Source organism: Lytechinus variegatus, chromosome 6, assembly GCF_018143015.1.
Source record: "Lytechinus variegatus isolate NC3 chromosome 6, Lvar_3.0, whole genome shotgun sequence".
NCBI lineage: Eukaryota > Metazoa > Echinodermata > Echinoidea > Temnopleuroida > Toxopneustidae > Lytechinus > Lytechinus variegatus.
This window is the reverse complement of record NC_054745.1, coordinates 8,708,445-8,734,014: the sequence shown is the minus strand read 5'-3', so window position 1 is coordinate 8,734,014 and position 25,570 is coordinate 8,708,445. Positions and strand designations below refer to the sequence as shown.

General features: G+C 36.7%; 1 protein-coding gene and 1 pseudogene across 1 annotated transcript; both read left to right on the top strand.

Moving 5' to 3' along the window:
• LOC121416967 (ubiquitin carboxyl-terminal hydrolase MINDY-1-like) lies at nt 1-14,340 on the top strand. Its single transcript, XM_041610505.1, has 10 exons — nt 1-111; nt 3,448-4,005; nt 4,447-4,712; nt 5,424-5,530; nt 6,415-6,605; nt 7,053-7,195; nt 9,581-9,765; nt 10,931-11,056; nt 13,244-13,472; nt 14,205-14,340. Exons 2-10 carry the CDS (start codon nt 3,621-3,623, stop codon nt 14,226-14,228), a joined length of 1,656 nt encoding a protein of 551 aa, XP_041466439.1. The 5' UTR covers nt 1-111; nt 3,448-3,620; the 3' UTR covers nt 14,229-14,340.
• Nucleotides 14,341-23,319: 8,979 nt separating this feature from the next.
• The window catches only part of LOC121416966, a 29,302-nt pseudogene continuing 27,051 nt past the window's right edge, over nt 23,320-25,570 (top strand).

The window sequence follows — 25,570 nt, the reverse complement described above, 5'->3', positions numbered from 1 at the left end:
GTTGACCGTTCGTATTCTGCATCTGCGGGTACGTGAAGGAGAAGAATCGACTTATCTGTCGCCGTATTGTCTTGATTAAACACGGAATTGCTATCCTATCTGCAGTAACTGGTAACTATGACCAAACTCCCTTATTTGAATAGTATTATTTCGATCATCTAATGTGAATATTTATGTTGAATGAGTTTTAAAATCGTTTGAATATTTGTTAGTGTTTCATACAGGTCCCACGTATTTATTTCTATGTCATGCTGGTTGGAAAATTATAATTCAATTAATATTGAAAGGGTCAAGTTATCTAGACCCCCTGCACATTTATATTTCAACTTAGGATCAGATCTGAATTTCTCTCAATTTACACAAAGTTTCGGGTCGATATTCTTCCATATATTCTATACAAGAGCATGTTTGCCAAAAATCTCTTATTTATCATGTTTATTTTAACAGTAGAGGCGCACAGCCAAATATTGGAGACACTCCAATGAATAAGGGAGACAATCTCCCATATTGGAGACTTGCTTTGCAAAAGAACAAAAGAAACAACACCAACAAAAGTATGATTTTTTCCATCCAAACTTTTGTCCCACCGAGGTCAGAAGCCCATTTGTTTTGTGTGTGGATGACAACAAAAATCCTTATAAAAACAAAAGTAGACGGTGAATTTTTAAAGTAGACAGTGAAAAGGGGTAATATTTCATGAGGAATCTGTTTATCACATTTTTATTTACCGCCAAGGTAATCCTTTTTAAGCAAATGTAAAAAAAGAAAATTGGTCTCCAAAACTGGAGACTGTCTCTGAGATTGGATACCAAAATTCTTTATGAAAGTCTCTGATATTGGAGATTATCTCTCTTATGGGAGACAGTCTCCAATATTTTTTCTGCTATTTTTACAAGAAAGTTTTCTTCAGGGTGAACTTCCCCTTTAATAAATATTTGAACAAAATGATTTTCTTGCAAAAAGAAAGTAAACATGGTAATTAAGTGCCCAAATATCGGACACTTAACTGACATGTAAGTCTTATCTTAAGCATATTTGGACCAAAACAAATATACAATTATTAAATCAAATAAAAATCATGTGTATTTCCGTAGTTCAAATGTTGAATATTATTAATGTAAAAAAATAGAATAGAAGAAAATATGGTAAACGGAAATTATTTACTTACTAGTACTACCCACTCATTCTATGAACAAGGTTATGATATAACTACCAGGCAGAATTAAGCTTGTTTTTTTGCCAAATATTGGACTCAGTTTCCAAATATCGGGCACGTGAAGTTGTGCGCCACGATCAATTTCAGTGATTTAAATTGCCCTCTAAGCCCTCAAATAATTGCCTGGTTTGGTTGTTGAGAAAATAATGTACATCAGCTGCGCAAATGCCGATTTAAATTATTACAATCAATATTTTGATATTTACTTACCAAACGGCCCTCTTTCGGCTCTTATTGTTGGACGTCTTTGCTCTGCTGGGCGCCTTTTATATTTCAGAAAAATGAAAGATAAAATCCAACAGAAGTCAATTCATGATCCGTGAAATCAGATTCAAAGGGGGGGGGGGGTGGTGGATGAAACAATAGATTATCCCTCCCCACTGGAATATTACTATAGGTTCCCCGATTGGATTTATGCCAGTGATTATATTACTGTTGGCTGAATCGACCTGGTAGGTGTTAAATAAAGGAGTTTGTAAGATACGAGTGACTTTACGCACGACTGGTGATCCTTTCTTGTGCTAAGTGATATATCCCTGTGTAATTGATTTAGGACCTAAGGACATGTTATAGTCGTGTGTAAAGTCATGCATGATATAAATATACAATGACACTCGAGGATCTGGCTAAAACTATTCGCATCGAAGGAACATCACAGTACTATTCTCCCTCGGGCCATCGGCCCGAGGGAGAATAGTACTATCTGATGTTCCTGAGTGCGAATAGTTTTAGCCTGTTCCGAGAATGGGTCATTGTATACCCGGTATTTGTTTTTTCATCCCTTCCACTCATACCATTTTACAGCGAAACAATTTTTAATAATCCGATATAGAACAATCGCTGAGAAGTTGAGAAAATAATAAGTCTTGCCATATGGATCGTCTGTTCAGCGAGCGCACCTGGTTAGTGCAGCTCGTCGAAAGTTTACCGTGGCATGCAGTGGAGAGTACCGTTTGGCTGCGCAGGGCTCTGCTCACATCGCGCTGCACAGCTCGCGAATCGCGAGGTAAAAAAACGTATAGTTCACTTTTTCCCTAGGGAAAAAATGGACTATGCGTGACGTCAGCAAGGAAAATGAACTATTTCATGGCAAACGTTGTTCATAGTAAAACTATTCTTGTTCTTGTGTACACTCTCAATACAACTATCTTAAGTAAGGGATATGATATGAAACACCCACCTGGTGGGTGTTTCATAAAGCTGTTTGTATGAGTGACTTTACGAATGACTGGTGACCATTTCTTGAGGTAAATTATGCGCACCATATCGTCATTGCCTTGGATGTAGCAGGTAACAAAGGATCACCAGTAGTAAGTAAAGTTGTTCATAACTTAATGAATAGCTTTATGAAGCACCCATCCGATGGGTGTTTCATATACATGTAGCTGTTCGTAAGAACGACTGGAAAACCTTTCTTATGTGCTTAAAGGACAAGTCCACCCCAACAAAAAGTTGATTTGAATAAAAAGAGAAAAATCCAACAAGCAAAACACTGAAAAATTCATTAAAATCGGATGTAAAATAAGAAAGTTACAGTATGACATTTTAAAGTGATCGCTTAATTTCACAAAACAGTTTTATGCACATCCTGGCTGGTATGCAAATGAGGAGACTCTGACATCATCCACTCACTATTTCTTTTGTATTTTATTACATGAAATATAAATCTAATTTTCTCCTCATTGCCAATTGAAACAACGATTAATTCCTCCCTGAACATGTGGAATTAGCATTGTTTAATGCTATATGGTTCAGTCAAGTTGATCCTTATTGTCAAATCTATGAAAAAGGAAATATTGTATATTTCAAATAATAAAATGGAAAAGAATTAGTGAGTGATGGATATCATCAACTGACTTACCTAGTTGTTCATATCACTGTTTCGTGAAAAATAAGCGAAACTTTAAAATGTCATAACTTTCTTATTTTACATCCGATTTTGATGAAATTTTCAGCACTATGCTAATTTTATTTTTCTCTATTTATTCAAACCAACATTTTACTGGGGTGGACTTGACCTTTAATGATCATTAATGAACATTCAATGGTGAATATCATTTACCACAAGAAAGGATCACCAGTCGTACTTAACTTAACGAATAGCCTAATGAAACACCTGTCCGGTATGATGGCCAATTAGCTTTGCAGTTACACTTTCCAGTTGACCCCATGAGCTGCATTCCCTAGTGTTTCATGTACCAATAGGTCATTACATCACTTTTTCCTTCCAGATACAATCACAGATCTACATCAATTGGCAGAATTAAAGATCTACACTGATTGGCTGAATTAAAGATCTGCATCAATTGGCAGAATTAAAGATCTACACCGATTGGCTGAATTGAAGATCTACGCCAATTGGCAGAATTAAAGAACTACACTGATTGGCTGATCTGTGCCCAAGATGGAGGAACCATCTTCCATATCTGACACTGTAATCGAGCAAGGAGTTGTGGCAGACTCTCCTAAAGAGACCACGGCGACGTGCAGTTCAGACGAAACACCAAGCACGGACAATTCCATCGGAAACGATATAACTGTCATGGCTGATTCCTCACCGATTGAGAAGGTGGAGGATGTTCAGATGGTGGAACAGCAATCAGAAGAAGAGAAAGGGCCAGAGCAGGGGGAGGGTGTAAAATTGAAGGATCAGCCAATGGACATGAGTGAAGTACAGGTTGCAGGAGCAGGTGCAGCCTGCAGTGTGATGGACACTGAAACTGGGGAAGTGAGAGGAGCAGAGGGAGGCATTCCAGAAGCCAGGACAAGTGCTGCTGTAGCTGTAATGTGTAAGATGGTCTCATGTACATTCTCAGAGTGTCAAAGAATTACGTACAGAGTAGAGCGTAGCCTTGGTTTTTCACCTAGTCACAAATCAGTAATGCTTCAATGAAATGACTAATTCATAATTTTTTAAGAGGTGATATGATATACTCTAAAAATATAAGAAGAGGTTTGATAGTTCAAAATAAGAAATTTAACCATATGAGTACATACAGTATAAATGAAAGGAAGAATAAAAGGAAGAATGACACCACCCCAACTATTGATCAAATTCATATTCCTTGTGTGGAATTTATATACCAATTCCTCCCCCAAAGTGCCTGAAATGAAAGAAGTATAAAGCAAAATATTATTTGAACATACACAAGAGTATGTACATGTACTATTAACTATAATGGACTTTGGTCATTCTTACATTCATTCTCTATTTTGTTTTTCAAATGAAGCTGAGGCAGTTGCGTCAGGTTCCGCCACCGCCAGCCCTCGTTCCGCGGCACAACCGGTCCAAGCTTACCACGTCAAGTGGGTCTCGTGGCGCAACCAGAACACGCCGATCATCACGCAGAACGAGAACGGCCCCTGCCCCCTAATCGCGATCGTGAACGTCATGTTGCTGCGAGAAACCATTCAAATACCACAGATGGTGGAGATGGTGTCGGCCAGTCAGCTCTTTGAATATCTTGGAGACCATTTGCTTTCAAGAATGCCTAAGGTACCCTTTATAATAATTTAGTTGATGCTGCGTAAGTAGACCTTCCATGAGGATGAACATTATTTCACAACAGAACATTCAAATATGACTTAATCATATACATCTCCTCAGTTGAATTCTGTATATGGTTTTACAGATTTCCTTGGTCATGGGAAGAGTCACCTGTCTGCACAAGAATTTGTTAGATAAATTTTTGAGTGACAATTTTCAAAAAAGCTACATGTTGTTCTATGGACCTGACAATTCATGCTTCTGAGCACTTTACAGATCATCATTTATTATTTGGGGGTTGGATTTTCGCTTGCAATGTATGCATTTTGTCCGCTACCTGTGGGCAGTGTTCTAGCTAGAGCCTCATTTAGTGGTGGTCACAATTTCAAGGCAATACATATTGTTTTACGCCAAGCTAGTGACGTTAGCAAATCTTTGAAAATAAATCAATATTTATCAAATATCTAGGAATGTTTATTGTAAATTAGGCCAAAAAAAAAAAAATTAAAAAATTAAGTTAATGCAGCGCAATGCTTCTTTGCAAGGAGTTGTGTTTGAAACACTTCATTTGGAAATAGTGGTGGACAGAAATAGTGTTTTCATGATGAGTGGTGGTCAAAAATCTTCTGTGCTGGTTGGCCCGACCACTATAGCTATATCACTGCTTGTGAGTAACCGATCTCAAATTTATAAATCAGTCTTCTTCTATTTCTTTGATAGGATGCATCAGATGACATTCAGAAGAATTACGAGCAGAATATGCATGATGCCATGGAAATCATGTCACGTCTTCAGACAGGGCTAGATGTTAATGTTAAGTTCACAGGGTAAGTTCAACTTTATCCAAAGATAGGGTCAGGGGATGATGATGATGATGATGGTGATGGTGATGATGGTGATGATGATGATGATGATGATGGTGATGATGATGGTGATGATGATGATGATGGTGATGATGGTGATGATGATGATGATGGTGATGATAATGATGATGGTGATGATGGTGATGATGATGATGGTGATGATGGTGATGATGATGGTGATGATGGTGATGATGATGGTGATGATGGTGATGATGATGATGATGGTGATGATGGTGATGATGATGATGGTGATGATGGTGATGATGATGATGGCGATGATGGTGATGATGATGGTGATGATGATGGTGATGATGATGATGGTGATGATGGTGATGATGATGATGGTGATGATGGTGATGATGATGATCTTCATCACCATCGTCACCACTATCATCAGTATTATCAATTTTGTCATCATCATTATCATCATCATCATTATCATCATCATCTTCATCACCATCATCACCACCATCGTCATCATCACCTTTAAGTGCTTTGTTACATTATCAACATCTTCACAAAATGGGGAAAAAAATCTTTGTACCATTGCCTCATTGAATATGATGGATTTTTAAAAGAAATAAAAAAAAACTTTTGTGTATACATAGCTCTCTCTCTGTTCTCATCCCTCCTCGTGGTTTGGAGATTGTCAGGTCAAACCCGCATGTGAAGTATCATGAATACTGAATGTTAGTGAGTCTTCAGGCCAGGAGAGCACTGGAGCGGCTATTATGGATGTTTGTGATATATATCAAAGTCACTTTTAATAGCTTAGCATTGATATCCAGTGGGAGCTTTGAGTCATAGCATCTTATTTCCTCTTCGTTCGTATTTCTCACATCTTCCAGGGTGAAAGATTTTGAGTACACCCAGGAGTGTGTCGTCTTTGATCTACTAAATATCGCCCTCTACCATGGCTGGCTGTACGACCCCCAGAACCTCGAGGTCGTCTCCGCTGTGGGAACATGCAGCTATAACCAGCTGGTGGAGCGCATCATCGCTACCAAGTCATCAGCAAACGATGAAGACGTTAGAAAAGGTGAGCTCAAGCATCAAGAAGATTACCGTGTAGTAGTTACAGAAGTTATCTAGCATTTAAGTCAACATTAGTCCCCGAACTTCAGAGTTGGCAGATGAGATATGTACACTGATTGTGCAATCTTGGTTAAAAAGTAATCTGCAATAATTGATGTCAAGGAAATGCTAGTATATCTTGTCTGTTATTCTTCTTAAGATGTTGGCAGTATAAAGAAGAAGAATTACTCCTACAGATAAATTCATTTTTTAATCATTGCTTTTTGAAAACAAAATGACTGTTTTGCGTATTTACAGAGGAAGTATCCTAGCAATTTTGTCGGTATTGGGGGTGGCTGGTTTTTATGTCGGGGAGGGGGGGGGGGTAAATACTGACCATTTTCATCGGATAAGTGGTTGTGTCCACCCACCAACAAAATATATTTTTCTCTTTCTTATGTTTGATGCATAGGTCTTCTCGCAGAGCAGTTTCTTGCCAGCAACGCTTCTCAGCTCACATACCATGGGCTGTGTGAACTGAACTCTACCATAAAAGAAGAGGAGCTGTGCGTATTCTTCAGAAATAACCACTTCAGCACGCTCTATAAACACAATGCAAGTATCATAATGATAATAATTCACGTAGCACTTAATACTTTTGTAAGCGCTTTACATGTTGTTTCTATTTCCATGGTCGTTTGATCCATCACTGTTCCACAAACATAGTGCACCATCTCCACTCCCTGGGGATTGTCATCCTGGCCATGCAACCGTTTATCGGTGCACACATGCCAATCCAATCACATTGACTTTCACATCCTATTGGGTACACATTTAACATCTGGGTGGAGAGTGGCAAACTTGGATAAGTGCCTTGCCTGAGGACATTAGCGCCCTCGGCCCCTGGTCCCTAACAGGAGCAGGGGGGGCATGACGGCCCCCCCTCGATGCTTCACACAATATCTCTGGAATGCGTAAAGATAGCGCCGCAAAATTTTATGAATTTTTTCTTTAACCCTATCTAGGCCGGGGGGGGCCTCGGAGGCCCCCCCCTCAACAAATCGCGCAATATTTTCGCCGTGCGAAATTTTTTGACCGCGCCACTCGCTGACTTTTTACTTTCAAGTCTTGCGCAACTTTTGAGACCAACTTTGCGTCCTCCGGGTACGTGGTTCCGAAATTACGCAACATTATGTAAGTGCATGTCAGACCGAAAATTGCTCAAAAACGTGATTTCGTGTACAAAGTCAATGCAAATTGTGTTTTCAACCAAAATTCATAAATGTATGATTATTTTTAGTTTTGCTGCTCTAAATGTATTTATTTTATGCTTTTTATGATCACAGAAGAGTCCCCAACAAATTTCATTGAAAAAACAATGAAAAACAAAAGGTCAAAAAACAAAGAAATACATAAGAAATTGCAAAAAACAATAAAATACATAAGAAAATGATTTGATATCGCAATTTTTTTCATGTACACTTGCTAAGAACACCACAAAGAGTTTCTATACCAAAAATTAGTACATTTGGAGCTTTATTTAGGGAGTTAGAGGAAAAAGTATGATTTCGCATACTAATTACGCATAAATTAGCATAATCACTTAATAGCGACTCGCACGAAAAAAATTACTATACAATCTTGGAGATTATGTCCCAGGCAACCAGCATGCCAATTTTCGGCGCGATCGCGCGGTCGACGGCTGAGATCTTAGGGGGGGCCTGGGAGGCCCCCCCCCGGCCATATGAACTCCCAAAATACCCCGGCCTAGATAGGGTTAAGTCTCGTGCTACGTAAAGACCAAGTTCGCGACATAAGGGTATAGCATTGCGACGTCACATGACTTTTTACAAGGCAATGTCATGCTGAAAATTACGAATTTATAATTTGTATACAAAGTCTATGGGAGATAAAATTCATAAAAGGATGATTATTTTTCATTCTAATAGGTCTGCTTAATTGAATCCAGATTTAATTTGGTTGTTAAATGGTCTGTAATAATTTCCATTGAAAAAAAACAATAAAAAAAGACGAACAAACAAAGAAATACATAAGAAATTCTAAAATCAAAGAAATACATGAGGTAAAAATTGGCTTTTACAATTTTTCTGTATGAAAACCTTTAAATTAGATTACAATGATGAGATCTGCAGAAAAGAAGTGAAATTAGGTGTTAAATATGCAAATAATGTTTTTCAGGAATAATTTTGCATATTTTATTCATAATAAAAAATAATTATTTTCAGATTTTTAAAATACTATCTTGTAGTTTATGTGGTAAGGAATGTGCATGCCAAATTTTGGCGCGATCGCGCGAAAGGCGGCCAAGATCAGAAGGGGGCCATCATGCCCCCCGTCCTCAGTACATCTCAAATAGCCCAGTCCTTTCAGAGTTAAGCCTGTTCTGCAGTGATTAGTTAGCATTTTACAATTTAAAAGAAACTGAAAAAGATTTTTGTATGAAATAATGAAAAATTAAAAAAATGTAATGAAAAAAATGACTAATTTTTCAAAAACAGAACGTAGGTATGATGTGTTTTGTATTTCATAGCATTTTATGAAAGTAAAGACAACAATAAATTAACTTTTTGCAAGTTTATATACACACGATTTCCAGTTTGCGCAACTGATTTCTGATATCTAAAAAGGGATAAAACTCAATGACTTGTTGACAAATTTCAACTACAAATCATACATGTGTAAGGTGGCTCAGTGGTAGAGTGCCCGCCTAATGGACAGGAGGTCATGGATTCAATTCCTGGCTGAGTCATACTAGAGACTTAAAAATATGGGACCTTTGCTTTCCCTTTAGGTGCCCAGCATTTGGATCGGAGAAGGGAAAACTGGAAGAGCAATTTTCTAGTTGAATTGGCTACCTTGGTATTAAAATAAAACGTTCAAATTATTATTTTCATCATTATTTTTATTATGATTATTATTTTGCTCAGAATTTGTATATGAAAAGTCATAATTATTTGTGTTTTCTCTTCTTTTTTATAGAATGAACTGTATGTGTTAGTGACAGACCAGGGTTTCTTGACCGAAAGCAACGTCGTCTGGGAGACACTGTCTAACATAGAGGGCGACAGCTACTTTGTTGACGGCACGTTCCGACGGAGAGCGGTTACGTCTGGTCCCCTGAATCCACCCCCTCCTATGAGTACATCTCAACAAATAGACACAGAGTGAGTAATTGATGAAAACATTTTATTTACCTTATTCTTTGTTTTCTTTGCCCTAATCTTTTTCTCATTCTTTTCCTTCTTCTTGTTCTTCTTCTATTTCTCTTCCTCTTCTTCCCCTCGGCCAACATGTACTTCTTCTTTAGCTATCAGCTGTTTTATAGCAGAAAGGCCCTTCAACACATATTTTATCATGCCAAGCTTCTATCAAGAAGGGACAAGGCTCTATTTATGTCTCGCTTATATAGCAGAGCTAGACTATACATGTAGGTGCTGCTTTTCCGACGGCGATGTTGTCAACATGAAATGTTGACCAAGGTTAAGTTTTTGAAATGTCATCATAAATTAAAACTAGGCTCGGTAACACAAAGATTAGCGATCAATCGCTAAATGAACTGACCAATCAATATCAATGTTACACGCGCATTAGGCTTAAAATACTGACCAGGGACCAATCAGTGCGGTTCTTTCATATTTGCATTCATTGCTAAGCTTTTTGTTACGGAGCCCAGGTACATGAAACTTGGACACAAGGGTAATGGTGTATCACTGAACATCCTGCCTGTTTTTCGGGTCACATGACCAAAGTCAAAGGTGGTTCAGGGTCAACGAACTTTGGTTCGTGTTCGTGTCATGTTTGGGGTTATTGTAGAATTGCTATCATAACTGTAAGAAAAGTGGATTTAGTTTATGAAACTTGGACATAAGGGTAATGATGTATCGCTGAACATCCTGCCTCAGTTTCCGGTCACATGACCAATGTCAAAGGTCATTAGGGGTTAACAAACTTTGGTTATGTTGGGGGGTATTTGTTAAATTGCCATCATAATTTGAAAGTTTGTGGATCTAGTTCATAAAATGTGGACATAAGGGTAATCAAGTATCACTGATCATCAAATGTCATTTAGGGTCAGTGAACACAGTATTTCATTATCATATGAATGGTGTTTTTTGTGAAAAATTATTCAGTAGTCATTTTCAAAGTCGGCACTGCTGCTATATTGAATTGCGTAATACAGGCGAGTATGCCAGACGCGTTCCATGTGTTTTTACCTTAAAACAGGACTTCATTGTGATTATCTTCCAGCCCACAACTTCTGTACGTAAGGCAAGCATTTTACTGTGGTCAATGTGTATATTCGTATTCCTTTCCTCTTGTTTCATGCAGCCTACTTTTAGCATTGTCACTGCAAGACACCAATCCTCAAGGGGAGGGTGCATCAAACAATCAACAGCCCAAAACAGGGGAAACCCCTCCAGCAGATGTGAGGCTGCCAAAGGACATGTTAACAGAGTGAGTTTCACATCCTCCACTTTCCTGAAAATTGCCCAACTCTTTGTTCAGTTCAGTTCAATTTATTCATTTTCTCAGCATAAAAAAATGATATATATGCAATATGTACAGGAATGACAAATAATATCAGAGAAAATTGGAAACCACAGAAAAGTTTATAAAAACTTGTGAGTAGTAGTTCCCAGTACATTGTATGACATTAATATTTAATATTGAATTTAAAAAAAATGCACACACAGCATCAAGAAACACCAGCAAACACACAGGGAGGGTGGGGCGGTAAATGTATGAGATTTCAGCAAGGAGAAAGGAGACAAATTATTTTGCATATTCATTTATATACCTTCTTTTTAACTTATATTTAAATGACGTAATTGTTGTTGTGTACTTAATTCCATCTGGGAGATTGTTCCAAATGCGTGGGCCACAATGCCTTAATGAATTTAGGAGAATTTGTGTTTTAACCTTGGGATAATGAAAATTATTACTTGAGCGAGTTTTGTGACAATGAACGTATGAACTTTGTATGCTGAATTAATTATGGGGAATAACATTGAATATTTGTTTTCATGATAATTTCAAGGCAGTTTGAGGAATGCAGCGAAGAGGCTTTCTTATTTGTCTTCTCATACATGTAGCTTTGTAATGTTATTATGTAATGGTTCTTTGTTTGCTGTTTGAAATGTGAAATAATCAATAATGTGGCAGCTTCTCTAAAGAAAGGTTATGGGGAGAAAACTTATCACAATTTTTAAAATTTAAATTCTATGATTGCAGCATTCATTTTCAAACGGTTAATTCAGGGGTAACAGCTCTTTGGCTCCTTATATATGATCCAATATCTGGAGCATTGGATATTATAAGAAATATATTTAACAAAATGAATCATGTTTTGGATTAGAAACCCTAGCCTTATTTCCAAGTCTTGGCCATTTGGCATTTCTCTGACAAGTGCAGGCTCCCTTGTCTTTCGTGTCCCTCTGCAATTCTTTTTTTAGTCTTGCAAGTCGGGGGGGAGGTGGTGGCATGATGGCTCCTCTTATATCCTGGCTGCCGACAATGATAGAAAATGATGTATTCTATGCAGTCAGAGAGCTAGCATTTTTTTTTACCAGATTTATGCATGAAATTATATTTAAGCTGTAATGTAAAAATTAGGCTTGAACTTCCAGATTTTTTTTTCTGTTCTTTGTTGGATTCTTATCAAGTCTATAGACAAAAAAATCAGACAAAAACATATATTTTAATATTCTTTGCAGCAGCAGTAGTAAATTTAGTATTAGCAACAGCTTAAGTAGTTTTGGTATTATTATTGTTATCATGATTTTTATCATCATCTTCATTGTCATATTTATTCTCATCATCGTAGTTATAATTATTATTATCGTTATCATTATTATCATCATTATCATTATTATCATCATTATCATTATTATTATTATTATCATTATCATTATTGTTATCATTTTCATCATCATCATCATCATCATCATTATCATCATTATCATTATCATTATTATTATTATTATTTTTTATTTTTTTTTTTATAATGAGTATTGTTATCATCATTATTATGATTTGTTCTCTCCAGTTAGCAACGCAGCTGCTACTTGAGAAAGATTACATAATAGCCCGACATTTTTATCATTGTCATCATCATCATCATCGTTATTGTTATTATTATTGTTATCATTATTATCATCATTATTATCATCATTATCATTATTATTATTATTATCATTATCATTATTGTTATCATTTTCATCATCATCATCATCATCATCATTATCATTATTATTATTATTATTTTTTATTTTTTTTTATTATAATGAGTATTGTTATCATCATTATTATGATTTGTTCTCTCCAGTTAGCAACGCAGCTGCAATAGGAGGAAGATAACAGAATAGCCCAACATTTTTATCATTCTCATCATGATCATGATCATTATTATTGTTTGTTCTCTCCAGCCACCAATTAGCAATGCAGCTCCAACAGGAGAAAGATTACATAATAGCCCGACATTTTTATCATTGTCATCATGATCATGATCATGATCATCTTTATTATTATTTGTTCTCTCTTGCCACCAATTAGCAATGCAGCTCCAACAGGAGGAAGATTACAGAAAAACACATTATTTACATCATCATCATTATTATTATTATTATTATTTGTTCTCTCCAGCCACCAATTAGCAATGCAGCTCCAACAGGAGGAAGACTACAGAATAGCACAGCAGATCAGCCAAAATGAGCAGGAACAGCAACAACAAGGACAGCAGCAGCAACCTCGACGTAGCCCTTCAGGTCAGGTCGCTGCTAGGCCAGTAGGTCAAAGGTCAACAAGGTCTTCGCCGAGGCCGCAGGGCCAAGGTGCTCCTAATGGTGATGGCGATGGGTCAAGAAGGAAAGAGGTAAGCAAGTTTCAAATTTCATTATTTTTAGGGATAAATTCCCAATTCGTCTACTCACCACCTGGTCTACCTTCATTTAGTCTAATGCCATTCCGTCCATCAACATTTTGTCTAACAACCATTTGGTCCAATCATCACTTTGTCTAATAACCAGTTCGTCTATGACCATTTTATCTCATAACCAGTTGGTCTAATATCCATTTCCTTTTCATTCATTTTGCACAGTTAACACTTAGTCCAATTAGACAAAATGGTATATGGACTAAATGACCATTGAATCAACTTGTTATTAGATGGAATGGCATTAGACTAAATGAAAGACCATGTGGTGAGTGGACAAATGGTAGACCAAGTGATAGTAAACAAATTGGCAATTGGACGAATTGGTATTAGACGAATTGGAAATTAAACTTTTTAGGGTAAGGCCATGCTTTTATAAATGGGACCTGTCACCCTTACACCAACAATAGACTGTAAATAAACAATATAGTAGGTTATATGTAGTCTTTAAAAAGAGAAAAATAAACTTATCTGAAGGAATGATTCTTCTTCTGCGTACTGTCAAAATGTTAATTTGTAAAAGATAAATTTAAAAAAAATACAAGAGTTCTTTGAAGCCACATTTCCGGACGGCTTTTATTTATGTAGCATTTTTTTTTAGGTGGACTTGTCCTTTACTTTCTTAATTTTGATTCATTATTTTGGTTCTGTTTTTTTTTTCTGCCCATACAGGAGAAGAGTTGCAGCATTCTATGAGGATGCCCATCAAGTGACTAGAAACCATCCCACAACTGAATGAGTATAACTTAATGTTATAATATTTGCTATCCAACACGTGCTTATGGGGGTAGTGCCCTGTCCTAACACCGGCCTGTATTAAAAAGGTCATTTCCTTAGCATTGTATAGATAGCCAGATATGACTATTGCCAGAGCTACCAAGTCTCACGCATTATGCGTGAGATTCAAGCATTTTGGACTCTTGTTCATCCCCTCAAATCTCCGTCTCACGCAACTATCACAGCCTATCTCAATATACATTGTACACAATGTGTGTGATCTCACTCAGATTCACTAAAATCTCACGCATAGCTGGTCTGTTAACTTGGCATCTCTGTATTGCGTATTTCTTATGAAATACATGTACAATAATAGTTGCTATCCAATGTGTGCTAATGGAATACTGCCTTTTCCAAACAATGGCCTCTATTCAAACAGAAGTGAATACTGTGGTTTTGGGGTAGCCAAATATTACTGTGCGTATGTTGTTATCAAGTGCATGTACAATAATATTTGGTATCAAACATTTGCTAAATGGATATGTCCCTCCCCCCCCCCCCCCCCCCCCCCCCCCGATACCCCATAGTCACAAAGGCGATATACCTCTGCATTTTAAGGGTAGCCAGATATTGATATGTGTATGTTATGTTGAAATACATGTACAATATTTGCTATCCAACATGTGCTCATGGAATATTTCTGTACCCAAACACCGGCCTCTGTCGATGAAAGGGATCACCTTTGTAATTTATGGGTTGCCAGTTATTACTATATGTATGCTATTATCAAGTACATGTACAATAATATTTGCCATCCAACATGTGCTAATGGGATATTACCCTTTCCCCCAAATACCCCATAGTAATGAAGATAATTTGCCTATGTGCTGTATATGTGGCCAGTTATTTCTATGGGTATGTTTTTTTGAAATGCGTGTACAATAATAATTGCTATCCAACATTTGCTAAATAGATATATCCCTGCCCCAGCGATGGCCTGTACTATAAAATTTCAGTATTTAACTTTGTGAGCACTCAATTTAAAAAAATCTCAAAACAAGATGAAGCATGTGTACAAGTACATGTATTATAACTAAAAACCCTTGAAAACAACCATTATTGAGAATGAAAAGCTAACAAAACAAGGCAAATTAAACCCCGATTTTGTAATTAGGCGTCTTAAGGACGCTTAAATAGAACACACAAGTGTATGGGATGAAATTAAGACCCAGACACAGGTGACAAGTGTGACCTTCTAGGCTTTCTAGCTCAGATTTTTTTAAAAGTCAAATAAATGTTAGCCAATCACTTTAATACTAAGCTACTGTTTGGGTAACCAGATAGAATGGTTTGCTGAAAGGTGTTGTACCATTTTTCATGGGATTGTAAGTGTATATTATTGCCTTATGACTTCATGTGTTACAAGCCCCACCCCCCCCCCCTGAAAAAAAAACAATTTTGCTAGAGATGGTTCTCTGTAAATAGCCAAAATAGTAAGTTTGTCTTCAAAAAGTAAAAATAAGAAAATTACCTCGTCTGGGTCCCGTAACACAAAGGTTACCGATTAATCGTATGCTTGATTTTCAGGATTGATTGTACATAGTAGTCGATGCAATCAATTGTAGAAAAATGTTCTGCGATCATTGCTAAGCTTTATGTTACGGGCCCCTGAGAGAGTAAACAGGGCTCGACATAGTAGCCCGGTGGCCCGGGGCAACCCCAAAAGAGAGTCGGGCCACCAAAGTTCTGTAAAAGCCCGCACGTGGTTGCCCGGTTGGGTTACCAAAGTTTTGATCAATCATCGTGTTTTCTGTTGTTTCAGGGCAGCCACATTTGCTTTGAGGGCCACCAAGACAAGTTCAAGTTCAATTCTATTTTAGATCTATATATTTGTAACCACTCACGCCTATGTGTATACTTGAGCAGAGAATGAAATATAAAAAAAACCATACATTTCATCATCTTGATTCTCTTATTATAGCTGAAGGTGGAGGACGGTTTGAGTTTTAGATTTTAGCTCTCCTTGGAAGCGTTTTATCAGCGTTTTTGGTCTGACAACTTTCCTTTATAACGCTAGGCTGAGAGGCACTGCTATCATAGTACTTTCAGATAAAACGTCTGACAAGTCCTTTCATGAAACGCTCCCCCGATACATCATTGTAAAAAATGAGAGTTAGATTTTTCGTCTTTTAAAACACTTTCCATTTCCAAGTTGACTTTCCTGGGGACTGTTTCATGGAGGAAACGTTCAGTGATTTTGCACCAGCTGATGTAATCTTAGCCAATCAGGTGCAAGGATTTCAGTAGCTTATAACGGTTGCCAGTGAAAAAATCACTGAGTGTTTGTTTCATGGAAAGCTCCCGTGGGCTCTGTAACAAAAAGGTTTGTGATACATTGCATATATGAGAGAACCACACTGATTGGTCCCTGGTCAGTATTTTAAACCTAATGCGCATGTAACATTGATCTTGATTGGCCAGTCCATTTAGCGATTGATCGCTAATCTTTGTGTTACGGGGCCCTGATGTGATTTATTTATATTTTGTACATTACATGCAATGTAATTGCGATACCTGTACGGCGTAATCAATACGTGCATGTAAATTCTGTACAGGGACTTTCATATTTCTTGTTTTAACGATATACCGACATGTGCAATTCTTTCTATTATTATAATGTGAAATATACATTCTTATGTGTGTAGTACATGAGTAGGAAAATGTTTATGATTATCGTATAATTCAATGAACTTGTTATTGCCATGATTATATTGTATAAATATAAGTTAATATATCTAGAAATTACTTGTATTCTTATTGTGTCAATGATAAATCATTGACGCTTACTTTCGTAGTATGGACCATCTGGGCAATCTGAACACGGATGTGGAATTTGCTGTTTTCAATTCAGTTCAATTTCATTTCATTATCAGTGTGGAAGTTTGTTTTGCTCACATTGACATGTCATGAATTACTTATGTACCATGTAAGAACTGTATGCAGTCATACAGAATGACATAAGGCAGGTTTGCCACAGAATTTTGCCGCATTTGCACAGAATTTTGCCGCATTTGCGCCCCAGAATTACGAAGTTATCATACTACCGACAGGTCCAAGAATTTTATGCTTGAATCTGTGATGGGCTTTGCCGAGTTCTATGCCCCTTAGAGTCTAGAAGTAACTATCAACCATTAGACAGCTGAAGTCTTGTCGACTTAGAGGAGCTTTTTAAACATTAAAAAAATTCTGGTTTCTCCTACACAGATGACGATCCATCTTCTATTCTTCAATGTATTATTCCCCCCAAATGGTTTTAATGATTTTCAGAATCGTTAAAAAATTGCAAATTGCGCATATATGTAGATGCTTTCGATTACTCGATTCTGATTATTTCTAAAACATAAGTATAATCATATATTTCAGTGAAAATCGTATTAATGGTAAAAATCAAGTGTTATATCCTTATTTGTTTTGTTTTTTATATGGGAAAGAAATGAAAATTAGCAAGTGTCTGTTCTAGGAGCATTGCATTCGGCAGTTGAGCTACAAGCGTCAAAGAAGACTGTCTGCTTAACCTGGTGAAGACTGAATTTAGTAATTCCCATATACTTTGTACATGATTACCTGGTTCCAGTCGGTAGTGGGTTAATTGTCTGGTCCTCTGTTTCATCTTCTTCATCCATCAAATCTATGCTTTTGAAACATATGTATTTGATTCATTTTAATACAACCCACTTAAGGTTCATACTAAATATGAATGTGTTATAATATATGTTTGTGTAAAAAGATATATGTTTAGAGATCACAAATTCACCATTGCCAGATAACTTTGTATGTATGAGTTGTATTTTGTACATTTTCCTTTTCTACATGGCTTATTTTATTCTTATTTATAATTATTGTAGGTATGTATTCATCTTCACAAGGTCTCAATTAATAGGAAATAATGAGCTATAATAAGCACACAAAAAGTGTATATATTTGGATGGTTTGAAAAGTTTAAGATCAGCCACATTGTGTGAATAAAAAACATCAGGGGGCTATTTTATGATAAAAGTAAAATTTTACCATTAACAGAGGGACCTAGATGCCATACATTTGAATTCTAATGGCTGAAAATGCTAGTTTTGAATTCCAATGACTGATAGAACATACCTTCCAATGACCTGGGGGCTGTTTCATAAAGCTGTTCGTAAGTTAAGAACGTCTTTAAGAACGGCTGGTGAACCTTTCTTACTCGCTAAATAATGACAAACGAACATTAATGGTGAATATCATTTACCACAAGAAAGGATCACCAGCCGTTCTTAAAGTTGCTCTTAAAGGACAAGTCCACCCCAACAAAAACTTGATTTGAATAAAAAGAGAAAAATTCAACAAGCACAACAGTGAAAATTTCATCAAAATCGGATGTAAAATAAGAAAGTTATGGCATTTTAAAGTTTCGCTTATTTTCAACAAAATAGTTTCGCTTATTTTCAACAAAAATATGAAATATTTTGATTTTCTCGTCATTGTCATGTAAAATTAAGTTTTATTCCTCCCTAAACATGTGGAATTCCATTTTTTTAACATTTTGTGCTTCAGGCAAGGAGGTCCTAATTGTCAAATTCGTAAAAATTGAAATATTGTATAATTCAAACAATAAAATACAAAAGAAATAGTGAGTGAGTGACATCATCAACTCTCTCATTTGGATGTAACTGTCTCATTCGTATAACTATTTTGTTGAAAATAAGCAAAACTTTGAAATGTCATAACTTTCTTATTTTACAGATCCGATTTTGATGAAATTTTCAGCATTGTGCTTGTCTGATTTTTCTCTATTGATTCAAATCAACATTTTTTTCTGAGGTGGACTTGACCTTTAACTTACGAACAGCTTAATGAAACGCCCACCTGTACACTTTTATAAAGGCCTTGTCACCTCGTTCCGTGCAAGCCGTGTGGGTGACTACTTTCGCTTCTCGCAGATTGCCCGCATTGACAGTATCTTGCCCGCATCTTACACGCACGTTGCCCTCAGAAGCGCACGCAAGTCTGAGTTGCACACAGAAAAGTTTTGAACATGGCTTGAAACTTTGTGGGTGAGTTGCGGGCAATCATCCGCAAGGTTTTTACGGAACGATGCGATAGGGCTTTAATATTGGAACGTTAGGTGATACTTGAGTATGATTTACATGATTGCTGACCCCTTTATTTAAACGTTAGACTGGCCATTCTCAGGGTCCCACAGTCATGGAAAATCCTGTAAAAATTTGTTGTCATGTAAAGTCAGGGAATTCAAAAAATTTGTGAAAAGTCATGGAAAATTCATGGAATGGCATTTACTTCTTGGCTATGGCAGCTTTTTAGTTTGTCGTATCTCGCAACTCTTGTTCTCTGATCATACTCTGCTATCATGATTGGTGTTCATGACTTCCAGTTTTGTGACATCCCAAATTCTACATAACTCCCGGGAAGTCATGGAAAGCAGCAATTTAGTCATGGAAAAGTCATGGAATTCTGTTTTCAAAATTCTGTGGGAACCCTGTATTCTGTTTCTGGATGAGTATTTGACTCATCGATATTGATGTAAATTTTCTTCTGTTCGTTTTCTCTGTGCTGAGAATTTTGAGATACGTTTTGGTATTTCAAATACAGGTCAGAAGTGTAGTGAAATTAGAATTAATATATGCATATTACTATCATGATAAATGTGGTTGTTATATACAATAAAACAACAAAATCATTACAGTCAAACAAATGTGTTTATACTCTATTTTTTCTTTACCATTTTATTTGATATTGAATTTAGTGCTGTGAATGTGAGTGTTAATTTGTTTTATTTTCTTTTTATTTGTAATTTGTTCTTCCTCTGTTGTTTGCATATTATTATGTTTATTTGCTTTTTGACTCTGTCTTTATCTTGTCTGATTTACTCCCACATGCACGTAGTATTGAATTCAAATTAATTAGCATGGTGATGATGATATTAATAATAACAATAATGCATTAATATTCATAATTATGATAATAATAATTAAGTAATAATAATAGTAATGATAACAATCATAATAATGATAATGATATAATAATAATAATAATAGCAATAATGATACTACTACTACTACTTCTACTTCTACTTCTACTACTACTAAAAATAATGATAATACTAATAATAATGATAGCAATAATAATAACAGTAAATAATGATAATAATGATGTAATAATAATAATAGCAATAATGATACTACTACTACTACTAATAATAATAATAATGATAATACTAATAATACTAATAATAATGATAGCAATAATGAGAATGATGACAACTATGATAATAAGAATAGAAGTAATAATCATTATCATCATTGCTATTATTCTTATCATTAATATATTGTATTAGGCCTACTCCTGTTAATATTTATTTAATGATTATTGTTGTCACATTTTACCAATGTGCATAGGAGACTAGGATTTTAAATTAGAAATTAGGGGGTGAGGATTTAAAAAAAAGGGACAGAAAAAAGAGAGGATAAAATTAGAAGAGACATTATTTTATTTGGAAACAAGAAGGAAGAATTATAGATAGTAAAACGGGATGAATCTTTTCAAGGATATAAGAAAATGAGGCTGAATTAAATTGAATTGCTCCAGATCAATATGAGAGAGCTAGGGGCTTGCATGGTGGCCTGGGGAAAGGCCCGGCTGGGGGGCACTCGACCAAAAAAGTGGTGGGGGTGTGCCGCGGGCGAGACAAAAAACGGGGGCCTTGGAGCGGGCTTATTGTAAAAAGGAGGGTCCTCGGAACGACAAATGTTTGTGAAAACGGGGGTCCTTGGAACGGATCGCCAGCGTGTGAGTGCGTATGCATCCATATGGAACGGTGATGTATGCATGATGCAGCTAGCGCGGCCTCCGCCGGGGGAGCTCTGCGGCCGCTTTTCACCAAAATTGCGGCTCATTCAATGCGATCGGAGCGGCGTAACGAAAAATATGCGAAGCTTTGGAGCGGATTTCTCTCTTCTTTTTTCTCGATAAGAAGAAAATGCTATGCCTTGGAGCGGCTTTCTTTGTTCTTTTTCTCAACAAGCCAAAAATGCTATGCCTTGGAACGGAAATTTGAGTGTGAAAATGGGGGTCCCCTCCGCGGCACGCGCGTTTCCGTTTTACACCCTGGCGAAGGCATTTTCCGGAAAAGTAACCAAAAAGCGACTAGTGAAGAGTCTACACACGTCGCTGGTTGCATGCATCGTGCGACACAGGCGAGTCCACCACCGCATGCAATTTGCACAGTGACTGATCAGAGCACAGAGTTCCTCGGCACTTCATGTACAGAGAGAGCGGCAGTCAGGATCGAGTGAAATCCGAACATGCTTTTGCAGTCGCGTTGTTTATGATAGTTTTTTTTCTAAAAATAAATCATTAACTAAATGAATAGAATGACAGACAAAATCAAAATAAACAGATACTTATAATGGAAAGACAAATTGAAGTTTGATGGATTGATACACTTAGCTGCCGAAAGATAGATAAGACTGATTAATAGATAGAGACAAGATAGACAGATAGATAGATAGAAATAGAGAGAGAGAGAGACAGAGAGAGAGGTGGATAGATAGATAGAAAGAGAGAGAGCTAGGGAGAGATGGATGGATAGATAGATAAATAGAGAGAGGGGGAGAGACAGAGAGGTCGATATATAGAGGGAGAGGGGGAGAGAGAGAAAGAGAGAGAGAGAAGGATAGATAGATAGATAGAGAGAGAGGTTATAGATGGAAATATGGACGGACAAAGAGAAAAAAGACAGACAGATGCTACAGAAGGAGAGAGAGAATTTGAGAGACAGATATAGATAGAAAGATAAAGAATGAGAGAGACAGAAGATTAACAGATAGATAGATACATAGATAGATAGATATATAGATAGAGAGAAATAGGGAAAGACAGACAGATGGATAGATAGAGGATTTGAGAGATATATAGATGAGAGATAGATAAAGAGGGAGAGAGACAAAGAATATTAACAAATTAACAGATAGATACTCTAGTTAAAAAAATAGATAGATAAATAGATAGAGAAAGACAGACAGATGGATATATAGATAGATAGATAGATAGAGAGATAGATATTAAATATATATAGAATGAAAGAGACAGAGAAGATTATTAACAAATTAACAGATAGATAGATACTCTAGTTAAAAAAATAGATAAATAGATAGAGAGAAATAGAGAAAGACAGACAGATGGATGGATAGATAGAGAGAGATAGAGAATTTGAGATAGATAGATGTTAGATAAAGAATGAGAGAGACAGAGAAGATTATTAGATAGATAGATACTGCAGTTAAATAGATAGATAGAGATAGAATTTGAGAGATAGATACATAGACAGATAAAGAGAAAGACAGACATGGGCAAGGCAAATGATCAAGGCAAACATTCATATTGAACCTGGAAAGTATAAGCTCAGCTGCATTATTTGCAAGTATGTTCTGTGGATAACTTCGGTGCGGACTTTGGATCGCGCGCCCAGCTGATAATGTAAGCAAACGTAGACGTAGACTCTTCACTAGTCGCTTTTTGGCTACTTTTCCGGAAAATGCCTTCGCCAGGGTGTAAAACGGAAACGCGCCCGCGGCGCATACCCACTATGCATTATATACTGAGTGCCCCCCCGGGGGGGGGGAAGGAAAGGGAGCTTAAGTGAGTGAGGGAGCTAGGAGAATGAGAAGGTAATATAAAAGGAGAAGAAGACTTATAAGAAAAAGAAGAAAGAGAGGGAGGAGGAGAAAAGGGAGGAGGAAAAAGAAGAAAGGCTGAAGAAGAATTCAGAAGAATGTCACTGAGGAGAAGGAGGAATAAAATGATAGGCATGCATATATGTCATCATATAATAATAATACATGATATTTATATAGCGCACTTTCCATCAAAGCGCTCAAGGCGCTTCAGAGCAGAACAACAAAAACTGTTTACATATTTAGATATAATACATATTTTAAACATTTCATCATAATTTTATATGATGTATTATATTAAACGGTGAAAGAATGGAAAATAGTATAACATTCATATTGCTTTCAATGCGATAAAGGCCTAGATGTATTTGGAATGAAAAGAATGTCTCTACTTTCACACAACTGATGGCTAGAAATCCCATGTCAAGTTGAAAAAATATATAGGCCTATATAATTTTGTCGAGAAAATATAGGCCTACCGGTACTTTTTCTTTCATCCACGTACACGTACGCCGCGCCTATCAATTACTGTATATAGCGCGCGATGCATCATGGGACGAACGACTATAACAACCGTCCAAACAATATGGCGGCGCACTGTACATTTTAATAGCGCAGTCCAATATCCGACAGTGTTAAAGCAATTCAGCAATTTCGTGGTAACTAAATTAGTTTTACATTAAGTATCTTTGTTTAGTTGTGTGACTGTGTGAGTTCGTTTGTGGAGCTTGCCTTTATGCCTAACGTTATTTTTGTATTTAGTTAAGTTAATCATGTCTTTTGTCAGTTAAAAATAAAAAAGTTAGACGCTCGGAGGAGGCGGAGCAGCAAGACAGCAGTCTGAGACTGTCGTTTCTCGGGCGAGGCTCACCCAGGAGTCGGGTAACCCAGAGCGCTCCGGCCAGCCCTCCGCGTTCAGGCCAGCCCGGAGCTCGGGACTCGTCCATGCAATTAGTAGGCAGACACAGATACTCTCCAAAATCATGGGGTCGCCAATCATGCCAATATAATAATAGCACCCCAAATAAAAACTTAAAAGTGGAAAAAAGAAATTAATTATTTATGGATGGAAATGATGGACACTGATGATGAGTGATGACTGATGGATGAATCTTATTACACACAATTGACAGTGTCACAAATAATCCTGACAATCCTAGCTGAGCCTCAGGCTCACTCTCAGGATTATTTATTCTCCCTCAGTTTGAGGGCGAGGCTGACAGTTGTCAACATGTCACAAATGATTGGAGGCACAAAAAGACAAAGCATGTCATGTTTGTTGCGTTTGTTCTCGGTATCGATCGGTCATTTTGTTTTTAATTTTGAAAGAAGGAAAACAAACGAAACAGAACATTTCCTTTTCTTTGAGTCAGGTCCAGTTTGTGCCACTCATTCAATGAACAAGGTTATGATATAACTTTGTTCTCAGTTACATCTCCATGTGTGGCAAAAATAAGGGTGGCAATTTTGGCTTATTTTCTCTTTTTCTAGGGGACAAATGCTTGATTTTCTTACAGTGTACACTGTCAGTTTCATATGTACAGCTATTCATCGTATAACTTGGCTCATATGTAAATTTGATTCTTTTAATTATTTTTTCTTAATTAAAAATAGAGATTGAAAAATGAAAATTTTCTTGCCATATTACTTTCCACCAATAGAGGGCGTACACAAAAATATGCCCCAAAATAAAGTTTTTGAGCGCTCTGGTGAATACAAAAATTATTCCGAAGTTACTAATGAAAAATAAATTGCAACTGTATGGAAATTAGTAATTTTGGTCACAAAAGTGATATTTTAATGATTTTTTAAAGAGTGTGCTCAATACAGCATTGGTATACCATAGTCCTACCTGTAGATTCTCCACAGACAGGATGGTAGCAGTGAACAGGTGGTTTGTGCCTTGATATCAGATTCAGGATTCATTGTGACTGTTGCTGTGGCCTAAATTGGAAAAAACCTTGGCCATGCAGTCATTTTCAGATTGAACATAAAATTCATGCCCCATCATGTCTGCGTATGTACCGGCCCATTCACAGCTTCTTTTACAAACGATTTCAGGAAAATTTGAGAAATGGTTGCATTTCAGACTGCATGAAATGCCTGAAATTCAATATTTTTCTACCATTTTAAGACATATTTTTGTTAATGAGTAACATGAGACTCCAACAAGTTAGATCTAGGCTAGATCTGTCTGTCTAAATTTGCATGTGTAAAGTTTTGGGGCCGGTGGATTGTGCAGGGGCCGGTGGATCCAGGATTCTCCAAAGGGGGGGGGGGGCAAATTTTTTTCCCAGTCCATCAGGGAAAATCAGGGAATTTGATACAAAATACCTCAAAAGCTGAAAAATGCCTCAAATGAGGGAAAATCAGGTAATTTTGATTGGCCCAAAAGTCGAAAGGATGGTACATGTAGTCAGTTATGTTTTGTTGCATATCAAAACAACATCCATTGAATGACTAGTTATGGTGGAATTAGTTTTACAGTAATGATTACTGCTTTTATACTGAAAATACATGTAATTCACTGCAACAACATAGCACAAATGTGAAGCTGGGAATGGGTTTAAATATCAGGGAATTTTTAAACCATTA